Genomic DNA, 21034 nt, shown 5'->3' with positions numbered 1-21034 from the left:
GCAGTGCTATCTGCCAGAAGATAAAAAGCTGCTGCGGTTTACTTTATTCAACCCTAATTAGTGCTGTATCCCGACCTACGTAACTGGGGGGGGGTGACAGATCGCTGTCTCGGGGGATCTAGTGTGCTAGTGACCCGCTGAACAATGGGTCTGGTACAAAGGAGATATTTGATCTCCCCAACCGACCTATTTAGACTATGGAGGATGTGACAGCTCAGCAAAGTCTTCATAGACTTCATTAAAAGGCACCGTGTGCCTTAAAGATACAGTGCGCTAGGAAATGGCATCAACTAAACTATTCCCGTACGGTGTATCCCCGCTCAGGAGCGATTCATGTCGAAGCTCACTTGTGCTATTACAGAGGAAGAACCTCCATATCGGTCTGATCCTACCGACAGGGGCAGTCCAGAACCAAAATGCGAGCCAAATCTCCTCTGCATGAGGGGATACAATTCATGGGCCTCTTCAGTGGGGTGCGTTTGGTATCCCTCTAGGCACAAGTGAGCAAGGAGGTAGACGTTTACACTTTACAATTCTTGGTCAAACGATGCCTAGAAAGATATTATCCCTGATGAGGCAGAAACTCAAGTTCGGGGTTGATGGTTTTCTCATCCAGAGTTAATTTGTTACTTTCTTTTATTGGTTGAGTGGGTCTCAAACCTCTTTGGATGTAAAAGTCATTATTGTGTTAAACATGTTCCCGATTTCAGCTTTATTTTTTTGTGAAATCTGACGTATCAATAGCTTTGTATTAATCTCTTTGTTTGCAGAACTTCTTTACTCATTGAGCTGGCTTGGCTGGCAGTGGAGTTGAAATGCAGTCAACTTGTCACTTTCTGTATACAGGATCTGAGAAATACAGACATCACGGTATGTTTACGAGATCGAGTTATAGGGCAAAGTCCCTTATAAACACCAATCTTTTTCTTTGAGGGTTAAAAACGGTCTTGTATATATTAATGTAGATTAGCATTAGCAAGCAAATGTGGTTTCATGTAAAAAAAAAAATTAAGCTTGCTTCTGCAGACCCGGTGGCGGCCATTGTAGTCAGTCATGTGATGGTTCGTGTGACTTTGTTCAAACACCACACTGAGCTGATTCTTTGTGATTCCTTAGACTTTCATTAGTTAGAGTATGAGGCTGGGTGATTGAGACGGAGACATTCATGATTAGGAGCCAGCTTATTTTTATGGTAGATTGGGTTACAGAGCTAGAACTCATACAAATGGCTAAGATGCATCTGCCTGAAAACATTATATTATGCAAAAACTAGAATATTTTTTTTTTTAAATCAGCCCAGTATTAGTGAAAGCTCATTTTTAATATTTTATTATTAAGAATGAAAAAAGTGATAATTCTCCTTTAAAATGTTGTGCAATTTGTGTTACATTTGCAGCGTTTTAGATGAAAGGAAGGACAGGGCAGAGGCAAGGTGTCCATACATGGACACTGGGATCTGTCACCAGTATTTGTGGTGTCTCCCTCCCTCACACTGTAGGTTGGAAAGATCATCGATCTCTCACAGAGTAAAAGAAAATGAACAGAGAGTGGGAGAAAAGGAAAAGAATGAGGGGGAAGAGGAAAAGAGTGCGAGATAAGGAACAGAGTGGTTGTGTGAAGGAAAGCGTGAATATGTGTGTGTGTGTGTGTGTGTGTGTGTGTGTGTGTAAGGGCAAGTGTATATGTGTGTTTCTTTAGTCTTTCCATTACTATTTCTATTTCTGGACTTCTAAGTGAATAGAATAATTTATTGTAACATATTTTAACCTAGAGGAACTATCCAGTATTATTTTAAATTAACAAAAATGAATCGATAGTATCCTTCAGTGAGTGTGGTAAGTTTATAAACCAGATCCATGCCTGTGCCTATCCCTGAAGAGGAGAAAAAAAACAGTTTTAGGTCACTTTTGTGAGTTACCTCTGCGGTACTCGAAAGGAAACTTCTTATCTCGATGCTTAAGTTGACCCCGCCAAACCTAAATTAAGGATGGGCTGGTAGGGCTGTCAGTTATACCCCTCTGGTTAAATGTGCCATTTAAATGTATGGCCTTATTGTACAGCATCAGGTAATCGGCTGTAAGAGAGTCATTGTCTTGTCATAAAATTAAAAAAGAAAAATTGACTAGCATGGTTATCCCATTATTTATCTTTAAATGCTTTAATAGCAAGGAATGAAATGTATTAATGGCACTGCATTTATTAAACATATGGAAGTACTCCGATTTTGTTTTGTCTTTGTGTGTAAATGCATCTTCTGCAGCCGTGGAGTTGTGTAGCGATACATTATTTATATCCACATCTGCTTCCTTCTCCTAATCAGGATCCAAAGACGATTATAATCCTCGAATGTCTTCAGAGTGAGCTTGAAATGCTGAATCTTGGCAATCGGATTGCCTTGTACACAAAGAGCGCTGTCGAGGTATTACGAAGACATTTATATCAATAGTTTTGTGCATCTCATTTGAAAACAAATCAAGGTATTCAGATGTGAAATCCAGCATAATTTTTTTGTTAATTAGGATTAAAAAATGTATATATTAATCCGTATTGGTCCTATTGGTACTATTTTTGGCCTCATCTCTCAAATCAGGCTTTATTGCATTAGGTTGCATTAGCTCAACCTAACAGATCGCAATGATTGCCGTATGGCTGGACTGCCGTGGTGGATGGAGACCATTTTACCTTCTTTGGAGGGGGGGTCGGATTTTGTTTAGCTTCTTTTTTGCTTGTACAATTCATGATTTTATGCAAATTCTCCTAAATGTAACAATATTTGTGACTTTTTTCCGCTTCCCTTTTTTTTTCTGTAACCTTGAAAAATCCAATAAAACTTACGCTTAAAAGAAACAGAGATATAAAGCATGAAAAACGTTGCTCTATCCTTTCTTTTACAGTCACAGTTACACGTTATACAAAGGCTTGAATCAACTCTTCGAGAAGCTGTTCGCCTCGGAGACCCCGGCACGGTCCAGACCGTCTGCGCATCTCTGTGGAATCTCTGCCTGCCATTGCTGCAACATAACGTGCGCAAGTTTCTGCGGAGACCCTTACTCTCCATTTCCCAGTCACTAGAAAGCATCGATAGGCAAGTATACCCGGGTTATTTTATTATTATAGACGACCCCTGTAGTTACGCCACCAATAGAAATTTTTGCCCATTAATATAAAATGGTATTATATATATATTCATTTTTATATTAATTTAAAAAACTTTTTTTGTGTTTGCTGAATAATACATGAGTATATTTATAGCCAATGTGTCACCTTAGCTGAGCAAAGGAAGAATACCTTCAGACTTTGTGGCTCAAGGGATGTTTAAACGACTTTGTTAATTAAATTTTGTATAAGAAATTTCTAAAGAAGAAATTTTGTTGTCTATACTGATTTTATGAAAAAATTAAAAATAAGTTTTTATGATATTTTTTTCATATGTGGAGGTCAGGGATGTACAGTCTGTCGGATATATATATAAACTACGTTTATCTACATGATTTTTCAAATATTCTTCCACTTCTTCATTTAATTAGCTTACTAACCGAACTGCGTTGTCAAATCCATTTGGAAATTGCGCACATTGAGGAAGACGAGGATCGCATCGAGGTCGCTTTACGACACGCTCGAGAGGCTTTGCTTTTAAATGGCAACGGACAGTATCAGAACTTCTTGAAGGCCTTTCTTCGCCGTCTCCAGCTCAGAGCCACGTTGTACAAAAAGCCAGAGTCTTCGGAAGATCAAGCAACTATGATTATCGAGCAGGTAATATTCTTCACACCATCGCTCAATGTCATTTGTGTTCTTCTTCAAAAGTACAAATTAAGGTCAAGTGAATTTCTTATAAGCTGTGAAAGGTCGCGTTAAAGCGTTTTCCGCCTGCCCTCGGCTACCTGCTGAATAGACAGGTAATCAGAAGACTTTTGCACATTGTGGTCTGAGGCTCTGAGCAGACTGCTGTAACTCCTCTTCATTTAGCTAACAATACTTTTTAAAGCATTTTAATTTGATAATGCCATTTTAAAAACTGAATTACAAAGGAATATGAATAACTTGGTTCCATTCGTAGAGTTCAAAGACACTTTCATTTACAGGAAAAAATATATGTTTTTAAATGCATTAAAAAAAGAGTTCTGTGTTGTGCTGCATTCACAATCTCAATGTGGTGCCCTCAGCCCAAGTGCAATATTGGGGGCAAAGTAGTGTGTTTGCCCTGCAACCCAATCTGAAACCCCAGGACCATATCTGTTAACGCCAGAGGCTCCTGGTATGGATGTTCATTAACGGTCCTCCAGGCCAGGTCCTATCCAGGATAGATGTTGTAGCTCCCTGCTTCATTTCTGATGTAATAAGGGTGATGATGGCATTGTGTACGTGTGGCTTTCCCCGCCGCCTTAATTTTGCTCTGCCTCCTCCCAGCTTCCATATAGAAACAGAGAGGTTAAGATCTGCGTAAGCCAGACTGGGACGTTCCTGGTATGTCCGCATCATACAACCATATTTTGCTAGAATAACGTATAGATTGATTGTAAAATGGATGTCGTTTAATAAGTGATTGGTCCTCTAAATCAGTTGCAGGTTAGATGAACTTTTTTTCTTTGTATTCTCTACCCTTTCTGCCTTACAGCAACATTCTGCTCACACAATCTTCACAAGAACGTGTACAACCTGAAACTGCAGCAGAAAAGCAGAAATAATACTTCTTCTGGATTGCTGGGTCCTATGAAACTGCTAAATTATTAACCCCCCAGTAAGGATGCCTATAACCATGTACAAGTTCCAAGCCAAATCAGAACTCCTAGGTCCAACAAGTCCCTTTAAAAAGCATTTTTGATGATGTAGTTCTTGAGTGACTATGATTTAGGACGACACACAGTTCACCAAAATCAACAGAGGTTGTAGGCTTGATCCACCATATGCAGCAGTCTAATAGTAAAACTAATGTATCAACTTGTGAAACCAGGCAAATAACAATGGCTTCGTTCCCTTAGGCCAAACAATGTAACTCAAAAGACTCGGTAAGGAAGAAGCGCGCCCTCCTTGTAAATGCTGGCATCTGCTTAGCTCCTGATGTGTTTCAGATGGTCCTCGATAGTGAAAATGAAGCTAAAGGTAAGTGAAGCTAATGCTAATAGTTCTATCCATCTGTGTTTATGCCACTTTGAGCCTAAACCTGAGGTCAGGCTGGCCATGCAGTAATTACTTTTGCAATGACTTTCCCGATCTTCCTGGTTTCTTTGGAGTTTAGTTAGAAAGTGTTCGCTGAAGCCGCACGCAGAAGTAAAAATAAAATATTTGTTAAAGAATGGCCCTTTAAGTAATTATTGTTATTCTATGAGAAAACTTGCACTTAATGATTGTTTACTTGCGTTATATGTTATATATAGTAGGCTTGTCATAAGCATAAAGTAGCAATAGCCCAATACCAAAAAGTACAGCCACCAAAGCAAACTAATAGAACTGATTAGAAATCCCAAGTGCATGTACAGCCCTTCTGGGTAATAGTAGTAGAGTACTGTATCTAGCCAGCACAGCCTCCATAGTGAATTTACTCCACGCTTCAGAGTAAAATATTGACATGATGCCATATCTTGGTGTTGGGCATGGAGGATAGCGGCTGTGGAGGTACGTGGCTGACTGACCCAGGGAAGTACCCCAGGTAATACCTCCGTAAGCCAAGATAAGTCACTGCCAATATGGACATGATTCAAAGAATGGCAAAGTATCCAAACACTTTCAGAACTCCTAGGTAGAGACATACTGGTAAATACCTGTCACTTTTAGCATAATAATGCAATTGTTTCTTGGGATCAGTCTCCACAGGTAAAAGTAGCAAAGGCACCATAAGTTTCCTATGCCTGAAAGCACGGCACCACATAAAGTGTGTCCAGAAGACCGAGGGGCATTTAAAACGCACCGAAGACAAAAACGATCGTGAGAGGTTTGTGTCAATAACTTTTTTTAATAGTTATTTTGTAGATTTACTGGCTCAGGCAGCTCAGTGCAGGAAAATTCTTGCGTCAAATTCGAGTCGGTATAAGCGTCATGGGTGACCCCCAGAAATATAATGCTAGGGAGCATCTATGAGAGCTGAAGCAGACGAAGAAATGTGCAGGACAAGCATTCACCCAAAATGGAGCGCAGAGAGGCAAACTTTCAAGGACTTCTTTGTCTCTTGGTCGCCGACCACAGAAGAATAGGCAACTAGGGGGTCAGGCCTAGGGCACCCGGAAAGATAAATATACCACATAAATACATCACTACATACAGCAGGGGAAGAAGCAAATCCCCTGCAGAATTCCCCCATGCATTTGCAAAGGGTAGATCCCAAAAATGTTTTTAATCTTTAGTAGTGTGTTTTCATGTTCCTTGATCCAACGAAAGAGTCATCTCTTGAATTCCATTTATTGTTCTATATAGGGTGAGGCTTTGGGCAGATTTGGCAAAAGTGGCACGGAAGCAGGAGGTCTGGGACGTGTGCAGGACAGCATGCAGGTTTTGTCTGTTGTATGACGACGGACGTTGGAATAGCACAAGATATGATGCAAGTAAGTCAAATTCTAAATATTTGCTACATTTCCCCATATTAAAAAATACTCATGTGACAATTTTGCACTCCCTATGGGGAAAAAAAATCTGATTTAACATAGTTATAAACATATATATATATATATATATTTTTATTTACAAAAAACATTTTATTTCAAAGATAATCCTGTCCTAACAGGGCTAACTTTTAGTGTTTGTAATTTAGAGAATGTCATTAATATGTAATCAAAAACCTATATTAGCGTTTGCCCCCCCTGTTTTTTATACAATTATTCTATATAGATTAAATATTTTGCTTTATCTTTTTTTTTTTTTTACTTTTTTTTAGCACAAAATACAAAATCTACAACAAATAGCTCTGATGAAGGAGGAAGCAGGTTGAGTATAGAGTTGGAATCAACCAAACCCAAGATCTTGTATAATGAAGAAAGAACAATACTAAGGACACTTGCCGAAATAAGATTTGTCAACGGCGAGGTTGGTCATATAGTATATCCCAGTAGGGTCGACCCAGGAAAAGCAGGTGGGCCAGTGGCTGGACGGCCACATGCTTATCTTTACGGCTACTCAAGCGGCAGATGCGCCCCGGCTGGGTTCACGTGGTCACGTGCTATGCTTTGATACTGTTGCAGTGTGCGGTCGCTTGAATCCAGCCTGTGGCTACACACTGAAGGATCGCATCTGCCGATTGAGTAGCCGTAAAGATAAGCATGTGGCCGTCCAGCCACTGGCCCACCTGCCTTTTTTCTGGTGTGCCAGGTGGCCAGACCGGCCATGTATCCCAGTGTACAAGAAAACATACAAAAAAAGCACAGATGTGCTAATATTTTTTTACTATTATATACCGTATTGGCTCGGATATAGGCTGCCCCCGTATATAGGCCGCACCCTTAAAGTTTGGTGCTTTTTTAAAGAAAAAGTCCCCCCCCCCCCGAGATATGCTGCCACTCTCCCCCCCCCCGAGATATGCTGCCACTGCCCTCCCCCCCGAGATATGCTGCCACTGCCCCCCCCCCCGAGATATGCTGCCACTGTCCTCCCCCCCCGGCACTGGAAGTTGTATACGCGTATTGCGTAGATGTCCCCCGCAAGACACCCAGAAGTCTGCTCTGGTAAGTCTTGGGGGCAGAGGTAAAACGCTCCGGGGGGACTCCCCCCGTGGGAATTCCCGGCAAGGGAGATTGTTAAAGCACATCGTGCAGACGTGCCGGCAGCGGAGGCTGTTTACGCGCATCGCTGCTGCCGGTGAACATCTGCACAATGCGCTTAGACAACCTCCCGTGCCGGCACCCCCCCCGTGGAAAGTGCCGGCAGGGGAGGCTGTCTGAGCGTATCGGAGAGTAGGATACGGGTCCCCTGCCCCGCTGCGGGGAATCTGTATCCTAACCCCGTTGCCTGCCCGGCGCCCGGAACTGCATGTCCTGGGCGTCGGGCGCTAGACCCCCAATATAGGCCGCACCCCCACTTTAAAGACTTAAAGTGGGGGGAAAAAGTGCGGCCTATATTCAGGCCAATACGGTATATCTGTTATCTTAAAACTTAGACAAAATAGACGTATAAAAACATCCGCACCGCTACTGAATATGTTAAATAATGAGGGAAATGGGATTTTTACGGGGGATTATGGGTTCCAAGCTTTAAAAATATGTTTGCCTGTGCTGTGTAATATAGACAGAAATGGCAATTGTTCAAAAAGCTCATGGATGTTGTGATTTTGTTTTTTCGTGTCAGGCCACTATACACCTGCTGAAGTCAGAAGGTTGTAAGTTAAATGACTGTCCCATCCCTCCCAAAGACTCAAGCATGCATCCGACAACCTATATTGCTAAGAATCCAGAGGAATTCCCAGAATGGATCACTTACAAGTAAGATGCAATCATTTATTGTTGCTCTATTTTATGCTCTGTTAGTAAATCAGATTTCCCGTTTGCATTACAAATATGATAAAACGACACATAGATGTATTGTGGGGCAATCTATTAAAGACAAAAGACCACTTTATCTTTAATGTTTGCATAAAATCTTGCTGGTTTCCACATAGCTGTTAACTGTCCCGAGGAATCGTTTGCTTTATATCTAAAAGGCATTGAAGAACCTGGCATTCATTTTAACCCATTACTAATCAATTCCTCATTTATAGTCTTTCTGTTCAATTTGTTTTTTAATGTGTCATTTTTTTTTAGATTTTTCATTGTGTACAATAAGAGATTTTTCTCTGTAGTTCTCTCTGTAACCTTAACTCAGACTGATTGAATAGGAACGCATGACTGTTACTAGTGGTGTTCATATTTCCAATCTTAAATCTGCAACATTATTAAAAAAAAGCTTCACTCATCAGTAGCAGCAGTTACAGACTGATGGGAGTTGGAGTGTGAGACAGTAACGGTTAGCTTCGCTGAGGCTGAGATTGATGCTGGTTACTCATATATAATACCGCCAGTTAGTGAATAGTTTATTTTAGTGCAGAAAATGTGCTGTGGTGGGGTGGATCGGAGAAGCTGTAGTGACTGTAGTAGTGATTACAGGGACTGCAGCAGAAATGTTCCCCTGTACCTGAGTAGAGTTTAGTAACACAGTAACAGAGTTGGCCATTTATGCTACGAGCCAAACCTCGTGGGCAAGTTAATTTTTTATTCCCTTTCTATCAGATCATCTATTATTCTTCATTGATAAATAAATATTGGTGACAACACCAGGCATTATAATATATAATATTGGAGAAATTCAGTCCTGCTCCACGGGGCTGCATGTGCCTATCATCTGCCAGTGTCTGCCTGCCCAGGTCCAATGCCCTACTATTACAAATTATGTTTTTCCAGATTAGAATTCAGTAAAAAAAAATAAATACATTTTTATCAAAAATTCAATGACATTGAAACACGGATCCAATTTCTGGCCGGTTTCCTGATACATGCGATCTGACAATGCTGATTCCTGCGTACGTAAGTGCGGCTCTGGGAACCCCCGTGGTTCTGTGTATCGGGTCTCCGGCTGGTTCTGGTTCATTGCCCCGTCACGTACTTCGGGGGATTTTGTCATTCTTAATAATCTTAATAAAGGTAGATGTAATTTAATCATATCAGACCCAGAAACAATGCCTGATGACATATGCGCTGGGTAATTAGCATACAAAATATGTCAAGGCATACACAACTGTTCAAAAGTTTTTGGGGTCACACAGAAAGTTCCTTGTTTTTGTAAGAAAAGCAAAGGTTTCCATTAAAATAGCATGAAATGGATCAGAAATACAGCGCAGACAGGGTTAATGTTGTAAATGACTGTTGTAGCTGATGAATCCCTTTATGCATTTGCGTTCCAAACATTATTTATTTAATAATGACCATCATGTTGATGACTTTATTTAATGATCATCTATCATGTGCATTAAAGGGCATGTAACGGCTATAGTGTCCCTTTAATTTTCATAATAAGTGCAACTTATTACTCATCTCTCTTATTTGTTAATTTGACCCAAAAGGTCACGTTCCTAAGGTGTTGCCGTAAAGCATATATCAAGAAACATCATTACACATTAAAATCAATTTACATTGAGGTCTCGCAACTGACGTTAGCAGGATTATCCATGGACCACTGCAGCAGGTGGTATTTTAAAATGAAATTATTATATAAGAGATTATTGTTACAATTCCTGATGTCTCATACAGTTAGAGGAGCTCTACCCTTCCATGCAAGAATATGCCATAAACCCTACCTACTGGAAATGGGTCATTCTTCATAATACTCTTTAAAGGGATGCCTCATTAAAAAAAAGGTGACGTAGAAAGACATTTGTGACGTGTACTTTTATAGATAAGTTAAACCCTGGATACCTGTGATAAGGCTCAAGTTTTCTTCTCAACATGGACAAACTGACAGTTTAAACTTCCAAAAACATATTTGTTGACCAGGATTACAGTGTGTAGCTTCAAAGGCCAAGAGTTAAAATAGTCTTAAAAAAACCAAAGGATGGCTAGTTTCCTAAAGTATTGTGCTGCCCTTAATCCAGGTTACTTTTGGTAATCCGTTTTACATCCTATCGGTCGAGTACCATCCTTCACACTTCTTTTCGTTGTCTTGGAGCTCTTTGGCTTTGGCCAGATTTTGAGGACAATTGACGTCATTGGGCTATCCTGGCTGAGAGTCTCTGCTTACCGAGCCCAGGCATTGTCTCCTTCCAGACCGCCACGCATCAAGGAAAGTGAAGGCTCCTAGACGCTTTTTATGTATTTTCATGAACTTATCAAAGAAAATATTTTTTCTAACAACTACTGCAATAGGCTGGTTGACATCTAGAAGCCCAATTCTGGATGCTGCCCGGTAGTTTGTAGAGCCCAGGGTTAGGGTTTTGAGTAAGAATCTTACTTTGCGCGCTAGCAGCCAACTCAATTTCTATACATTGATTACATACGCAGTACAACACAAAGACATAGGTAAGATTACATTTTATTCACCCAACTATAACTTCTTTTGTTACTGCTAAGGGTCATACGATAAATGACTCTAAGATAACACTTTCTGATGGTTATTCCAAATGTAGCTGCTCTCCCAGTTTTTTATAAACATGGTCCAAAAAGGTTAACTTTCTGAAATGTAACATATTATACTTCTTAGAGTTCGTGTGTTGAAACCCACATACATAGTTTTGACCTCGAATCCTGTGTTTTCTGGCCGTTCTCATTATTTTAAACATCTATGTTATAGAGACTGGATTTCTCAGCTTTCGAGGTACGCCACAGACGACTTTCTGCGCTCTGCCGAGCTCGGAGTGGAGTTGCACGAACCGTGGATAACTCACAACGCAGCCGTGTACGTCTTAAACTACAACAAGCATCTCATTGCGACTGGGAGACTCTCCGAGCTTACAGATCCCCTTCAGAAACTGCTCACAGCGCTTGAGAAAACGGGACACAACGGGTACGTTATTAGTCTTGGCTCACCTTTTCCTGAGCACCCAGAACAGTTGCCTGGGGTGTAGTCGAGGGTGCAGTTCAATGGGCTTTGTGTCCATGAGAATCAATCTTCCCTGAAGATCCTGTGGCCCCTGTCCCAGCAGAGATATTCCGAGGAACCACGTACATCGACATAAGCGCATTCGAGGGCCCATAAGTAGATCACAAAAAGTGGTACAGAGAACGTATATATACCCATAGCGTTCACTGTCTGGAATGAAAGCATTTTATGTGTTGATAATGGATTGTATAATAATATATGTAAAGAAATTGTACTTCTCTATACCTGTAGTCACTTCTAGAATTATTAGTGACCTTTTTTGGTTTATAATTGCAGGAATCCTGTGCTTTTGGTGATGCTGTCCAGTGCGCTGGCAAAGGGCCTAATTCAACGTTGGATACCCGGATCAGCAGCAAGCAAAACACCAGAGACTGCTTTCAATTCAGAAAAGGGGAGAAAAGCTCCTAGCAAAGGCTCCCCAAAATCAAATTTAGGGCGTAGTTTGTCCATTGATCCAAATGGTCTTCCAGATGTGAAACTGGCTTTAGAGGTACTAATGTGTTGGGGTGTGCTGGCAAGGATAACCATCATTTCCACATATAGCCACCATAATACAATGGAATTTCTGCAGCCCCCATACTGGACTGGATCCTTTCTGTGTTTATTTCATTGTGCACTTCGCTTTTGTGAACTTCTATATTGATTTTGGATCAGCAAACAAATTAACAGATATAGGAAAGGCTGTACTTGATGGACGCATGTCTTTTTTCAGCCTATGTAACTATGTAACTATGATTCTCCATTGATATTTAACATTTACCCTCTTTTGCTATGCCATCAACCTATAGAATCCAGTATGAATTATAAAATTACTTTTACATTGGTCAGATTAGCCTGAAGAAAAAAAGTGAAATATTGCCAGATAAATTACAATCTAAATACACAATATTTAATCAGATCAACTCTAAAAAATGTCCGGAGGACACTCGCATCAAACATATGCTATCATAATTTTAGCAATTAATACAACTGTCATGTTAAAGTGCAGCGGACGGCATTACCTTGTCATCTGCCAATCAATAGCAATCAGTCCATGGTACCCTTTAACCCCAACATAAGCCGTCTATAGAAAAGCAAAAAAGGGAAACTAAGTAAAAGCATGAAAAGTAACAAATAATGACTTCTAGAAAAGCAACAAAACCCCGGTAATCATGAGATAGAATCATGCAATGAAAGCGTGTATATATGTGTGTGTGTGAATATATATATTTATATACGCCGCTATACATTTTCCTTAGATTTGTGAATATGCTTTGGATATGACAAATGGGAACAGAACAGAAGATTTGGTACCCATCTCTGTACGACATCAGATCATCTCTGCTTGGGTGAAGGCAAAGCAACTACTTCAGCAGCAAATTGGACATAAACTAGGAACGGCCGATGAGGTAGACTGGATCCTTCTGTTAATTGTTTAATAAAGCACCCGGTCACTCTCAGGACAGGCTGCGAAATGGGAGAGTCTCATCAGGTACAGGTCGTACCGATGTTCTGATGGTCCTCGTTGAAAGCAGTGTTTCAATAAGACGTATGATATTCTGACACAATTTTAGTAAGAGTCTTGTCTTCTCTTACATCACTTAAACCGCCATGTTCCATGCCGTCACACTTGTGTAACTGAATTCAGCATTGGAAATGTAATTCCTTCTACTGCCAAATGCCCCAAACCTTCCCAAAATAACTGATCCCATGTGACAAAATGAAAGCAGCCACTGATAGGTCTCTATATAAACTGAAACCCCTTCTTAAAAGTTTATTTTCTTGTTTTTTTGTGTGCTAAAAGCTGCTGAGGTGGGAATAACACATCAGATCTGCGTAGGTTTATTTGCTTAACGTGATTTAAAGGGACTGGAGCTGACTGATGGTAAGTGGACACCGGTCCGGAGATGTGTTTGGCAAGGCACATCATCTCCAGCATGACAACCAGTGGTGGACTGGTAAAGGACCAACGTAATGGCGGGGGATCCTATAGGGTCACTCCACTTGCAAAGGGGACCAGATACATTTAAAGGGACCCCTCAGCGATCACATGCATTAACGTACATATGATGGCTGGAGTCCTAGTGTCAGGGAAGTCAGGCGGCTGTCTGCGGTGACTGGACCCGGGGGACCAATGGTTACCCCAAAGTGTAGAAGTCAGCCAGGCACCTGAGGGGCGCAACAGAATACTTACAGATACAGAGCCTGCGTGGGTATTCTAAACGTATAAAAAAGACACGGTGTACCATATTCTGTGATTTCTAAAATGTTACCATCATGATTGTTGTAGGAAAATAACGAAGGGCAAAATCCGATGACAAGAGTTCTTGTTGCTCTAGAAATGCTATCATGCAATGGTCTTGGACTAATGGACTTCACGGTCCCCAGCTTGTCCCAAGTAAGTATACTAACAGCTACTGCATGTTCTCCTGGTCCACATAAGGTTATGCGTCCTCCCGACACAATTATGGACGTTGAATGTCCTTCAATGAATCCTTTCTAAACAGAATAGAAGCTACTGCACTTCAATAATAATAACGTCACAGGCTTTTAGCACAATAACTGTATAGCCGAATACCCGATGATGCTAATTCATGAAAACATCCTACTCTGTATTTTTACATCTGGGGCTTTTTAAATCATTATTAAATGGACTAATATAATGATAATGCTAAAGAAGGGAGAAGTGGCTTTTAAAATGTTAAAGATCTACAGTGTATCGAACAACATTGCTGCAGAAGAGAGAGAAAACGAAAAAAACTTTTATTTTAGGACGACAAAGCTAGCCTGGAACACATTTAAATCGTGATAATAGTAAATGTGTTAAAATTCTTTCCAGGTGTTCACAATGGCCACAGAATGCGTTTGGTCCGATGTTCTGGTCCAGCTGCAGGTGTTCTCCAGACTAGCGCACTTTGCATACAATGCTCGCAATTTTGAGCTCGCCATGTCTTGCACGCAGAAGGCACTTCAGCTCGACGGGAGGAATAGTCCAAAAAAGCAAGACTTGTAAGTAAACGTTTACTTATATGCTTTCTGTCACTTGGGTCCTAAAGAGGGGCCACATACAGCTGTAATGTACACAATACCTCAATTATCATTAGAGGTTTGCAAAGTTCGGATCCATAATTGCATTTATAGGAATCTAAGATGCAAACAAGGCAATGGTTATGGTATCGTAACCAGATCCTCTACATTTTTTGGATACCTGGTACTTTACGAGTCTTGGGAAGATTTGGTGAAGGTTGATGGATCATTACGTGACTGCTTAGATTTTTTCTTGTGTATTAATTGTTGGCTCTTTCAATTCACCTTCGTACATCTTAACGTTTCTCGTGTGAGTTCTAGGATTTTGTGAACTAAATCTGCTCCAATCTGATTTGTTATAAATATTAACTATGAACATTTTCTGCGCGGGAAAATCTTTTCGTTTAGGAACAGAATGGAAGTGTAAGAGTGACATCTGCTGGCTGAACATATTATTGCAGGTCGTCTTTTTCAGCATGGATGGTTTATTCTGATCACGGCTTGGTTGGCATCCAGTATAGATTGCTAGCATGTTTTATCAGAATTGGTGGATGGATGACGGCCTGAGCTCCAAATCATTACGACTCATTAATGCAGAAAAATGTCTTTTATATGCATCGGAGGCCATTCTTTTATTATAAGGCATCAATGGAGCAATGGTTCGCTTTAGCGTCCCAGTCCGGCACCCTTATTCTGTATGACACACTAGGGATTAATTCAATAATAAAATACTGTTTGATTATTGCAGGCGCAGTTTTACACCGGAACATGAAGTGTTAAGTATTGCCGCTTGCATCCAGGGTCAGTGTATAATGAATAACCTGGCTGGGAAAAGACACTTGCGCATGTCGGCCATCAAAGCCTTTCAGCTAAGCGCAAGGTAGGCAAAGTAATATTAAAGCGCATATTACGCGTTATAAATGTTTATTATTATTATTCCATTTGCTTTGTCGTCCCTATCTATTGTGTTACTTTTCACGTGGTAAAAATTTTCTCATTTTCTAGGTTTGCCAGCAAAGCTTGCAGCCCCACGCTGGCATTACAAGCGGCGGAACATTTCTGGCACGCCTGCCTTCCTTTTACAAGGTCCGCTAAAGAAAGAGAACCGCTAAAAGAAGCCGCTCTGTCCCTGATTAAAGCCCTAAGCGACACAGCGTCCAGTCGCAAGCAGGTAATTCCCAGTTAATTGAGATTTAATGAGTCGGTTATGTGCAGTGGCAACGTTTAGACGCAGAAACATAGAATTTAAAGGCAGATCAGCCCCATTTGGCACGTCTACTCTGCCTATCATTTTTGCCGTAAAGACTTAAACCTTAATCAGCCGTTGGTCTCGTCTTAGATTTGGGAGCCAAATGCCTATCCCATGCATGTTTAAATTACCTGACTGTATTAACCTCTACCACTTTGGCTGGGAGGCTGTTCCACTTATCTACCACTCTAAGTGCAGTAGCCCAATGCTTTACAATTTTTTTAAGTAATTGAACAGTAAAAATGTAAGTGTTACAGAGAGACTTGACTGCAGAACTTACAATCGTAATAGAAGTGCAGGGTCTCTTTTAGAATATTTTTCTTTTAAAGTAAATAAAAGCTTTAGATTTTGAAGAAGAAGTTCTTCTCTGACTCTTTATTGTATGCTCGAATGGAAAGTATTATTGCTACATTGATATTTTTTTTTTTAAAAGGGGTCAGACAATGACATCACTTATTTGCACTTGTGGCCTTCTGCAGATGTCCAGAGCCAAACAGACTCATTTAAAAGTAAGCCTGAAACCTTTTCTGTTCCAATATCAGTGAAATGTTAATTATAGCCTTTACTGAAAATGGGTTACTTAGAATGAATAATTGATGTGCGTTGCCTGAATATGAGACTTTTTGAATAATAATGCTTATTACGCAGTCTGGGTATCAGACAGATCCACGCTCAAACATCCCTCGGCGCCGTGCCGGATCTGATATAGGGACTTTCATGACCATTAGAACCAGTCTGGATTTGCTTTTAGAATGCACTATATGTGCGCTACATTCTATGAACCAGGGCTGTCCAACTGGTGATCTTTGCTGAATAACACCCATACTGCCAGACAAGCAGACACTATTTACTATGGATTCTCACCCCATCAACCCCCTTCCATTAAAATAGCACTGGCTGTAAAGTAGTCTCCCCCGCAATACAATAATTCATTTAATATGGTGATAAAAAAGACAATGTTACCTGTGAATTATCCCCGGGGGGCTCTGGGTAAATAAATAAAAATAAACAACAAAAAAAATGTCCAAAAAAGGGAATTTGTACCAAGAAAAAGTCCTCTCCATTCTGTACCAGTGAACAAGTTCTCCCCTTTCCATACCACATAGCCCTCCCAAATTCTTTCCCTTCCAAAATCATTACCACGTGTAATTTTACATATATATTGAGATCTTAAGTGATGGTAAGTGATGGTACGCAAATGACCGAAGTAACAGAAACATTATTTATTACATGGTTCTCTGAGCAGAACGCTCCAGAGGGGACATCTAACCTACTGCCTTCCCTCCTCCATACATTTGTACATTTTGGTTTTGACCGGCCATTTTCCCGTAAGCAGATTATATATATATATATATATATATATATATATATATTATATATATGATAACATGAATATTTCTTTAACTTCGTAGACTCTAGTAATGAAACCAGCGAGGACCTCGGTCTGAGGGCTTCACTGTATGAGCTGCTCTTCAACATATATGCAGATAAAAAGGACTGGGTATCTGGCCTAAACGTTCTGGACGAAGCTATCCAGGTTCTGCCACGTACTAGACATAGACTGTAAGTCGTCATTCTATTATTCTCTGTTATTGTTATTATTTTGTCATCATCATTGTTAGTCCGTGGGGCTCGATGATGGTAGACCTGGCATGGGTTCACCACAAGCCAGTCTCTGATTGCTAAAGGACTTGCCATATGTTCCTGTCCCAGACTAGAAGGAATGGAGCTCCTACTGATCTGTTCCCTGTGTCCTATCCATCAGTGTATTATAAAACAATGTGATGGAGTAGTGTTGGTATAAATAAAGTCCCACTTGCGCCGAATATTTTGTTTTCCCTCATAATGATCTAATGAATTTTTAGTCTGTCCCAAAAATCCCACATAAATTTCTATAGTAAATGGTATCATTTTTTATAGTATATTCAGACAATTAAGTCAATAATTGTACTGAAAATTCCAAACAAACATTTATATTGGGGAAAATTTCTACATCCATCTTTATGATGTAATGTTTTTTTTGATTTGGATAGTAATATTCCCTCAATTTTGATGAGCAAGACCAAGCCAGGCCCATAGACCACTTTGTATATCTCAAGGGGTCCCGGAAACTAAAACATTGCATTGGCCGTGCTCTTTCCACCCAGTGTTGTTTAATCAGAGCGATAGTCTCCGTCTTATTATTATGCTTTTTTAAATCCCTTTTTTTTCACTAAATTACTTGTTTTGTGTTTTTAATTCCCAGCAACATTTTCAAACACCGTGTTTTGGTGAAGGCAAGGTTGGGTCAGAATTTCTTCATGGACATTCAGAAATTCCGGGACGAGAGCGAAGACTACCTGTCCTGTATCTGGCACCACGTTGCGCTGGCATCCAAAAACACAGCCCAACGATTAGCCTGCTATCAGAACGCAATTGATGTCTTACAGGTCGGTGAAAATGATAAATGCTAGTTATATTTCTTAATAACACACAGATAAGCCCATTTTGAATTAACCCTGAAGAAGAGTTCTTTCAGATGAAACGTGTGTGTCAATTCTTTATTCCAATTTTTGGGGTGGACATTTCAGGTTAGTCCCCTTGAATGAATATACTTTATTTATTTTTTTTGTTATTTCTTTTATTTCTACAAGCAGTGGATAAATATATAATGCAAAGAAGACATTCAGCCAACATAATAATAATAATAATAATAATAATAATAATTGTTAATAATAATAATATACTTTTGATGTACATATCTTTAACTTTTTTCTGTCAAAAGGGTACTTCAGTGGACTTCTTGCATTTATAAAAAAAAAACTTATCTGCTTTTCTCATTTTTGCATGTAAAGACTTGTACATATTTTATTAGCTCTTAGGCTTATCACAAAGAGCATCAGAAGGATCCAGTAAGTACAGGAGCTGCGATCATATACAAAGGAACAGTAGATATAACTACTCTCGTTTAGCAATATTCATTGGAGTACTTTAGGGATTCCTGGTTGGATTGGAGTAGTTTTGAGTTGGCGCTTTCAAGGTGTGAGCTTTTCTAGCTGGGAGGACCAAGTTGATCCTTCCAAATTGATTCTAAACATTACTTGTTAACCGGCTCAGGGATTTGTGCACTAAACTGCGAGTTTGGGGACAATTTACACGTATTTTAAAAAACACTGGGTTACTCCGTGTAGTTAAGGGGAGTTATTCCCAAAGCGTGAGAAAGTTGACATTAGATGTAGCGATTCAACTCGAAGACTTCACTATACATATAACTGACAATCTTCACCTGTGAGAAAGGCTCGTCTGTCCCCGGCATGGCGCATAACGCAGAACTTTATTTAAGAAACATCCCCCCATTATGCAGGGCCCATCTATAGCAAAAGCTAACAAGGGTTAGTTAGCCCTTCCTACAGCATAATGAAGTCACTGAGCTGCAACGTTTGATCTCATGTCATCTAACCCAAAAACTCATGCTTTTGAATACCCCTCCTTGATAACATTGACCATTTAGGTCCGTTAGATCCAAATCCAAGAGCTCTCCAGATATAGAGAATTAAGATGAAAGAATCCTTCCTGCGCCAATCATTTTCTTTTGGACGTACGTTCGTATGTCACGCAGCGTCTTTTAAACTGGCTTGGAATTCACGGAATACAGCATCACATTGTCATTAAATTTGGGCCGCTGTTCTGTTGTTCCTTTAAAGAAACCTGAAAACCAGTGGCAGAAAGTAGATTATATGATGGAGATGTCCGAGTGGCTGTACTGTAAGCAGTTCCCTGTGAGCGATGCCCTCGTCCTGCTTGAATCAGCGCTGGCTATTTTATTTCAAATGAAGTTTGTGAGTGACACAGATGAAGGTAAGATCCAAATGTATCTGTTGTCTGTGTTCTTTAAATGTGGGTTTATTACATGGGCTGTTCTGATTTCAGGAAATTAGTCTATGAGCAGAATTGTATTAAACTTTCACGTCTACAAATGTCCACATGGGGGATCTAAATTGAAATGGGACTTTTTTTCATCAAAAGGTGCGCACGTGTATTTGGAAAGGCAAGGGTTAACAGGTTCTAAGATGAAATATGGAGTCTGTTCACTAAAGAGAGAGTTAACCGCAGGGAAGGGCTGGCCCCTTCTTGCCCAAGGGGCCGGTACAGCCGGATGGCCCCATTATCCCCTTTCCTTTCTTAAACAACCAACATACACACTGGCACACACTTTTGCACTAAAACATACTTACACAGCCTTACACACACACACACACACACTAACACACTCATACTAACACACACACTCATGCTAACAGAATTGCACTTGCACACTGATACTAACACACGCACTCTTACACGCTCATCCTTACGCACACCTACCCTTACACACACATTCACTATAACAATGTACATTGAATTATACATTACACAGGGCTAGCTCAGCCCTCCAGGATAGAGAGCCTTACATAACATTTCTTACCTTAGTGTGGTTAGTTCTAACGCTGGGGAAACTTCTGCTTCCCTTAACTGAAAAACAACATGTCTTTCCGACATGTGACCATTACACGAACATCCGTTCATCATATCATCAACCGGGCCTTGTGCAGTTTATATATTCTATATATGTCTTCATTGAGTACATACTGCTGTGTCCTGGACATGCATGGCCGGCTTAGATTGAGTTTATACCTCAGTACCTAGATGGGTTTTTTGGGCCATGATATTGCTTGTAACGCTGAGTTTTTTGTACTCCCGGACAGATTTAACCGATGCCATGCTCTCCCAGCTTAATTACTTTTTATGGTTTTTACATAAGGTAAAAGTCAAAAAGAAAAAACAAAAGCAAGAAAGAAGTCTTCCCAGAATAAGGACAAAGATCTCGAAGCGAGCGTAGCAAAGACCAAGAATGAAGAGGACGTTCCTCACGCCAGTAACTCCTTTGAAGACTTGAGGAACATCAGGCAGCTGGAAGCGTTGGCACGGGCATTTACATTAATGGCGGTTATTGGTGGCCGAGTTTCTCCTGATCATGAACAGTACTGCTTGATGGCATACGCCTGCATCATGCGTATCTGGCAGGTAAGCTGTTCATTGGAACCGCAATGGCATCCGGTGGAACAGACGGATGATTTAATAGCAGAACCATCTGAAAACACTGAAATGTCTACCACCCCTTTAAAGCTTTGTTCACTGCTCTCTGGCGAACAGTGAAACTCCAAATACTTGTCTTTGTGGGCACTGGATGCCGGTCATGCTCTGTGTTCC

At 40.4% G+C, this 21034-nt stretch overlaps 1 protein-coding gene across 1 annotated transcript in view; it reads left to right on the top strand.

The window, feature by feature from the left end:
• LOC149288663 (cilia- and flagella-associated protein 46-like) overlaps positions 1-21034 on the top strand; it is a 54440-nt gene that overhangs the window by 8134 nt on the left and 25272 nt on the right. The window contains exons 8-28 of the mRNA XM_089491377.1: positions 771-870; positions 2321-2419; positions 2895-3085; positions 3528-3756; positions 4983-5103; positions 5806-5932; positions 6412-6539; positions 6869-7017; positions 8272-8405; positions 11242-11454; positions 11827-12040; positions 12789-12938; positions 13820-13927; positions 14369-14538; positions 15305-15436; positions 15562-15727; positions 16239-16314; positions 17218-17368; positions 18051-18234; positions 19489-19642; positions 20586-20848. Of these exons, the coding sequence (XP_089347503.1) occupies positions 771-870; positions 2321-2419; positions 2895-3085; positions 3528-3756; positions 4983-5103; positions 5806-5932; positions 6412-6539; positions 6869-7017; positions 8272-8405; positions 11242-11454; positions 11827-12040; positions 12789-12938; positions 13820-13927; positions 14369-14538; positions 15305-15436; positions 15562-15727; positions 16239-16314; positions 17218-17368; positions 18051-18234; positions 19489-19642; positions 20586-20848 (3259 nt within the window). The remainder of the gene's footprint in view (positions 1-770; positions 871-2320; positions 2420-2894; positions 3086-3527; positions 3757-4982; positions 5104-5805; positions 5933-6411; positions 6540-6868; positions 7018-8271; positions 8406-11241; positions 11455-11826; positions 12041-12788; positions 12939-13819; positions 13928-14368; positions 14539-15304; positions 15437-15561; positions 15728-16238; positions 16315-17217; positions 17369-18050; positions 18235-19488; positions 19643-20585; positions 20849-21034) is intronic.

This window comes from Sceloporus occidentalis, unplaced genomic scaffold, assembly GCF_023333645.1.
Source record: "Sceloporus occidentalis isolate IW3139 unplaced genomic scaffold, rSceOcc1.0.p SCAF_50, whole genome shotgun sequence".
Classification (NCBI taxonomy): domain Eukaryota; kingdom Metazoa; phylum Chordata; class Lepidosauria; order Squamata; family Phrynosomatidae; genus Sceloporus; species Sceloporus occidentalis.
The sequence above is the reverse complement of the archived record's forward strand: the minus strand, read 5'-3'. Positions and strand labels throughout refer to the sequence as shown.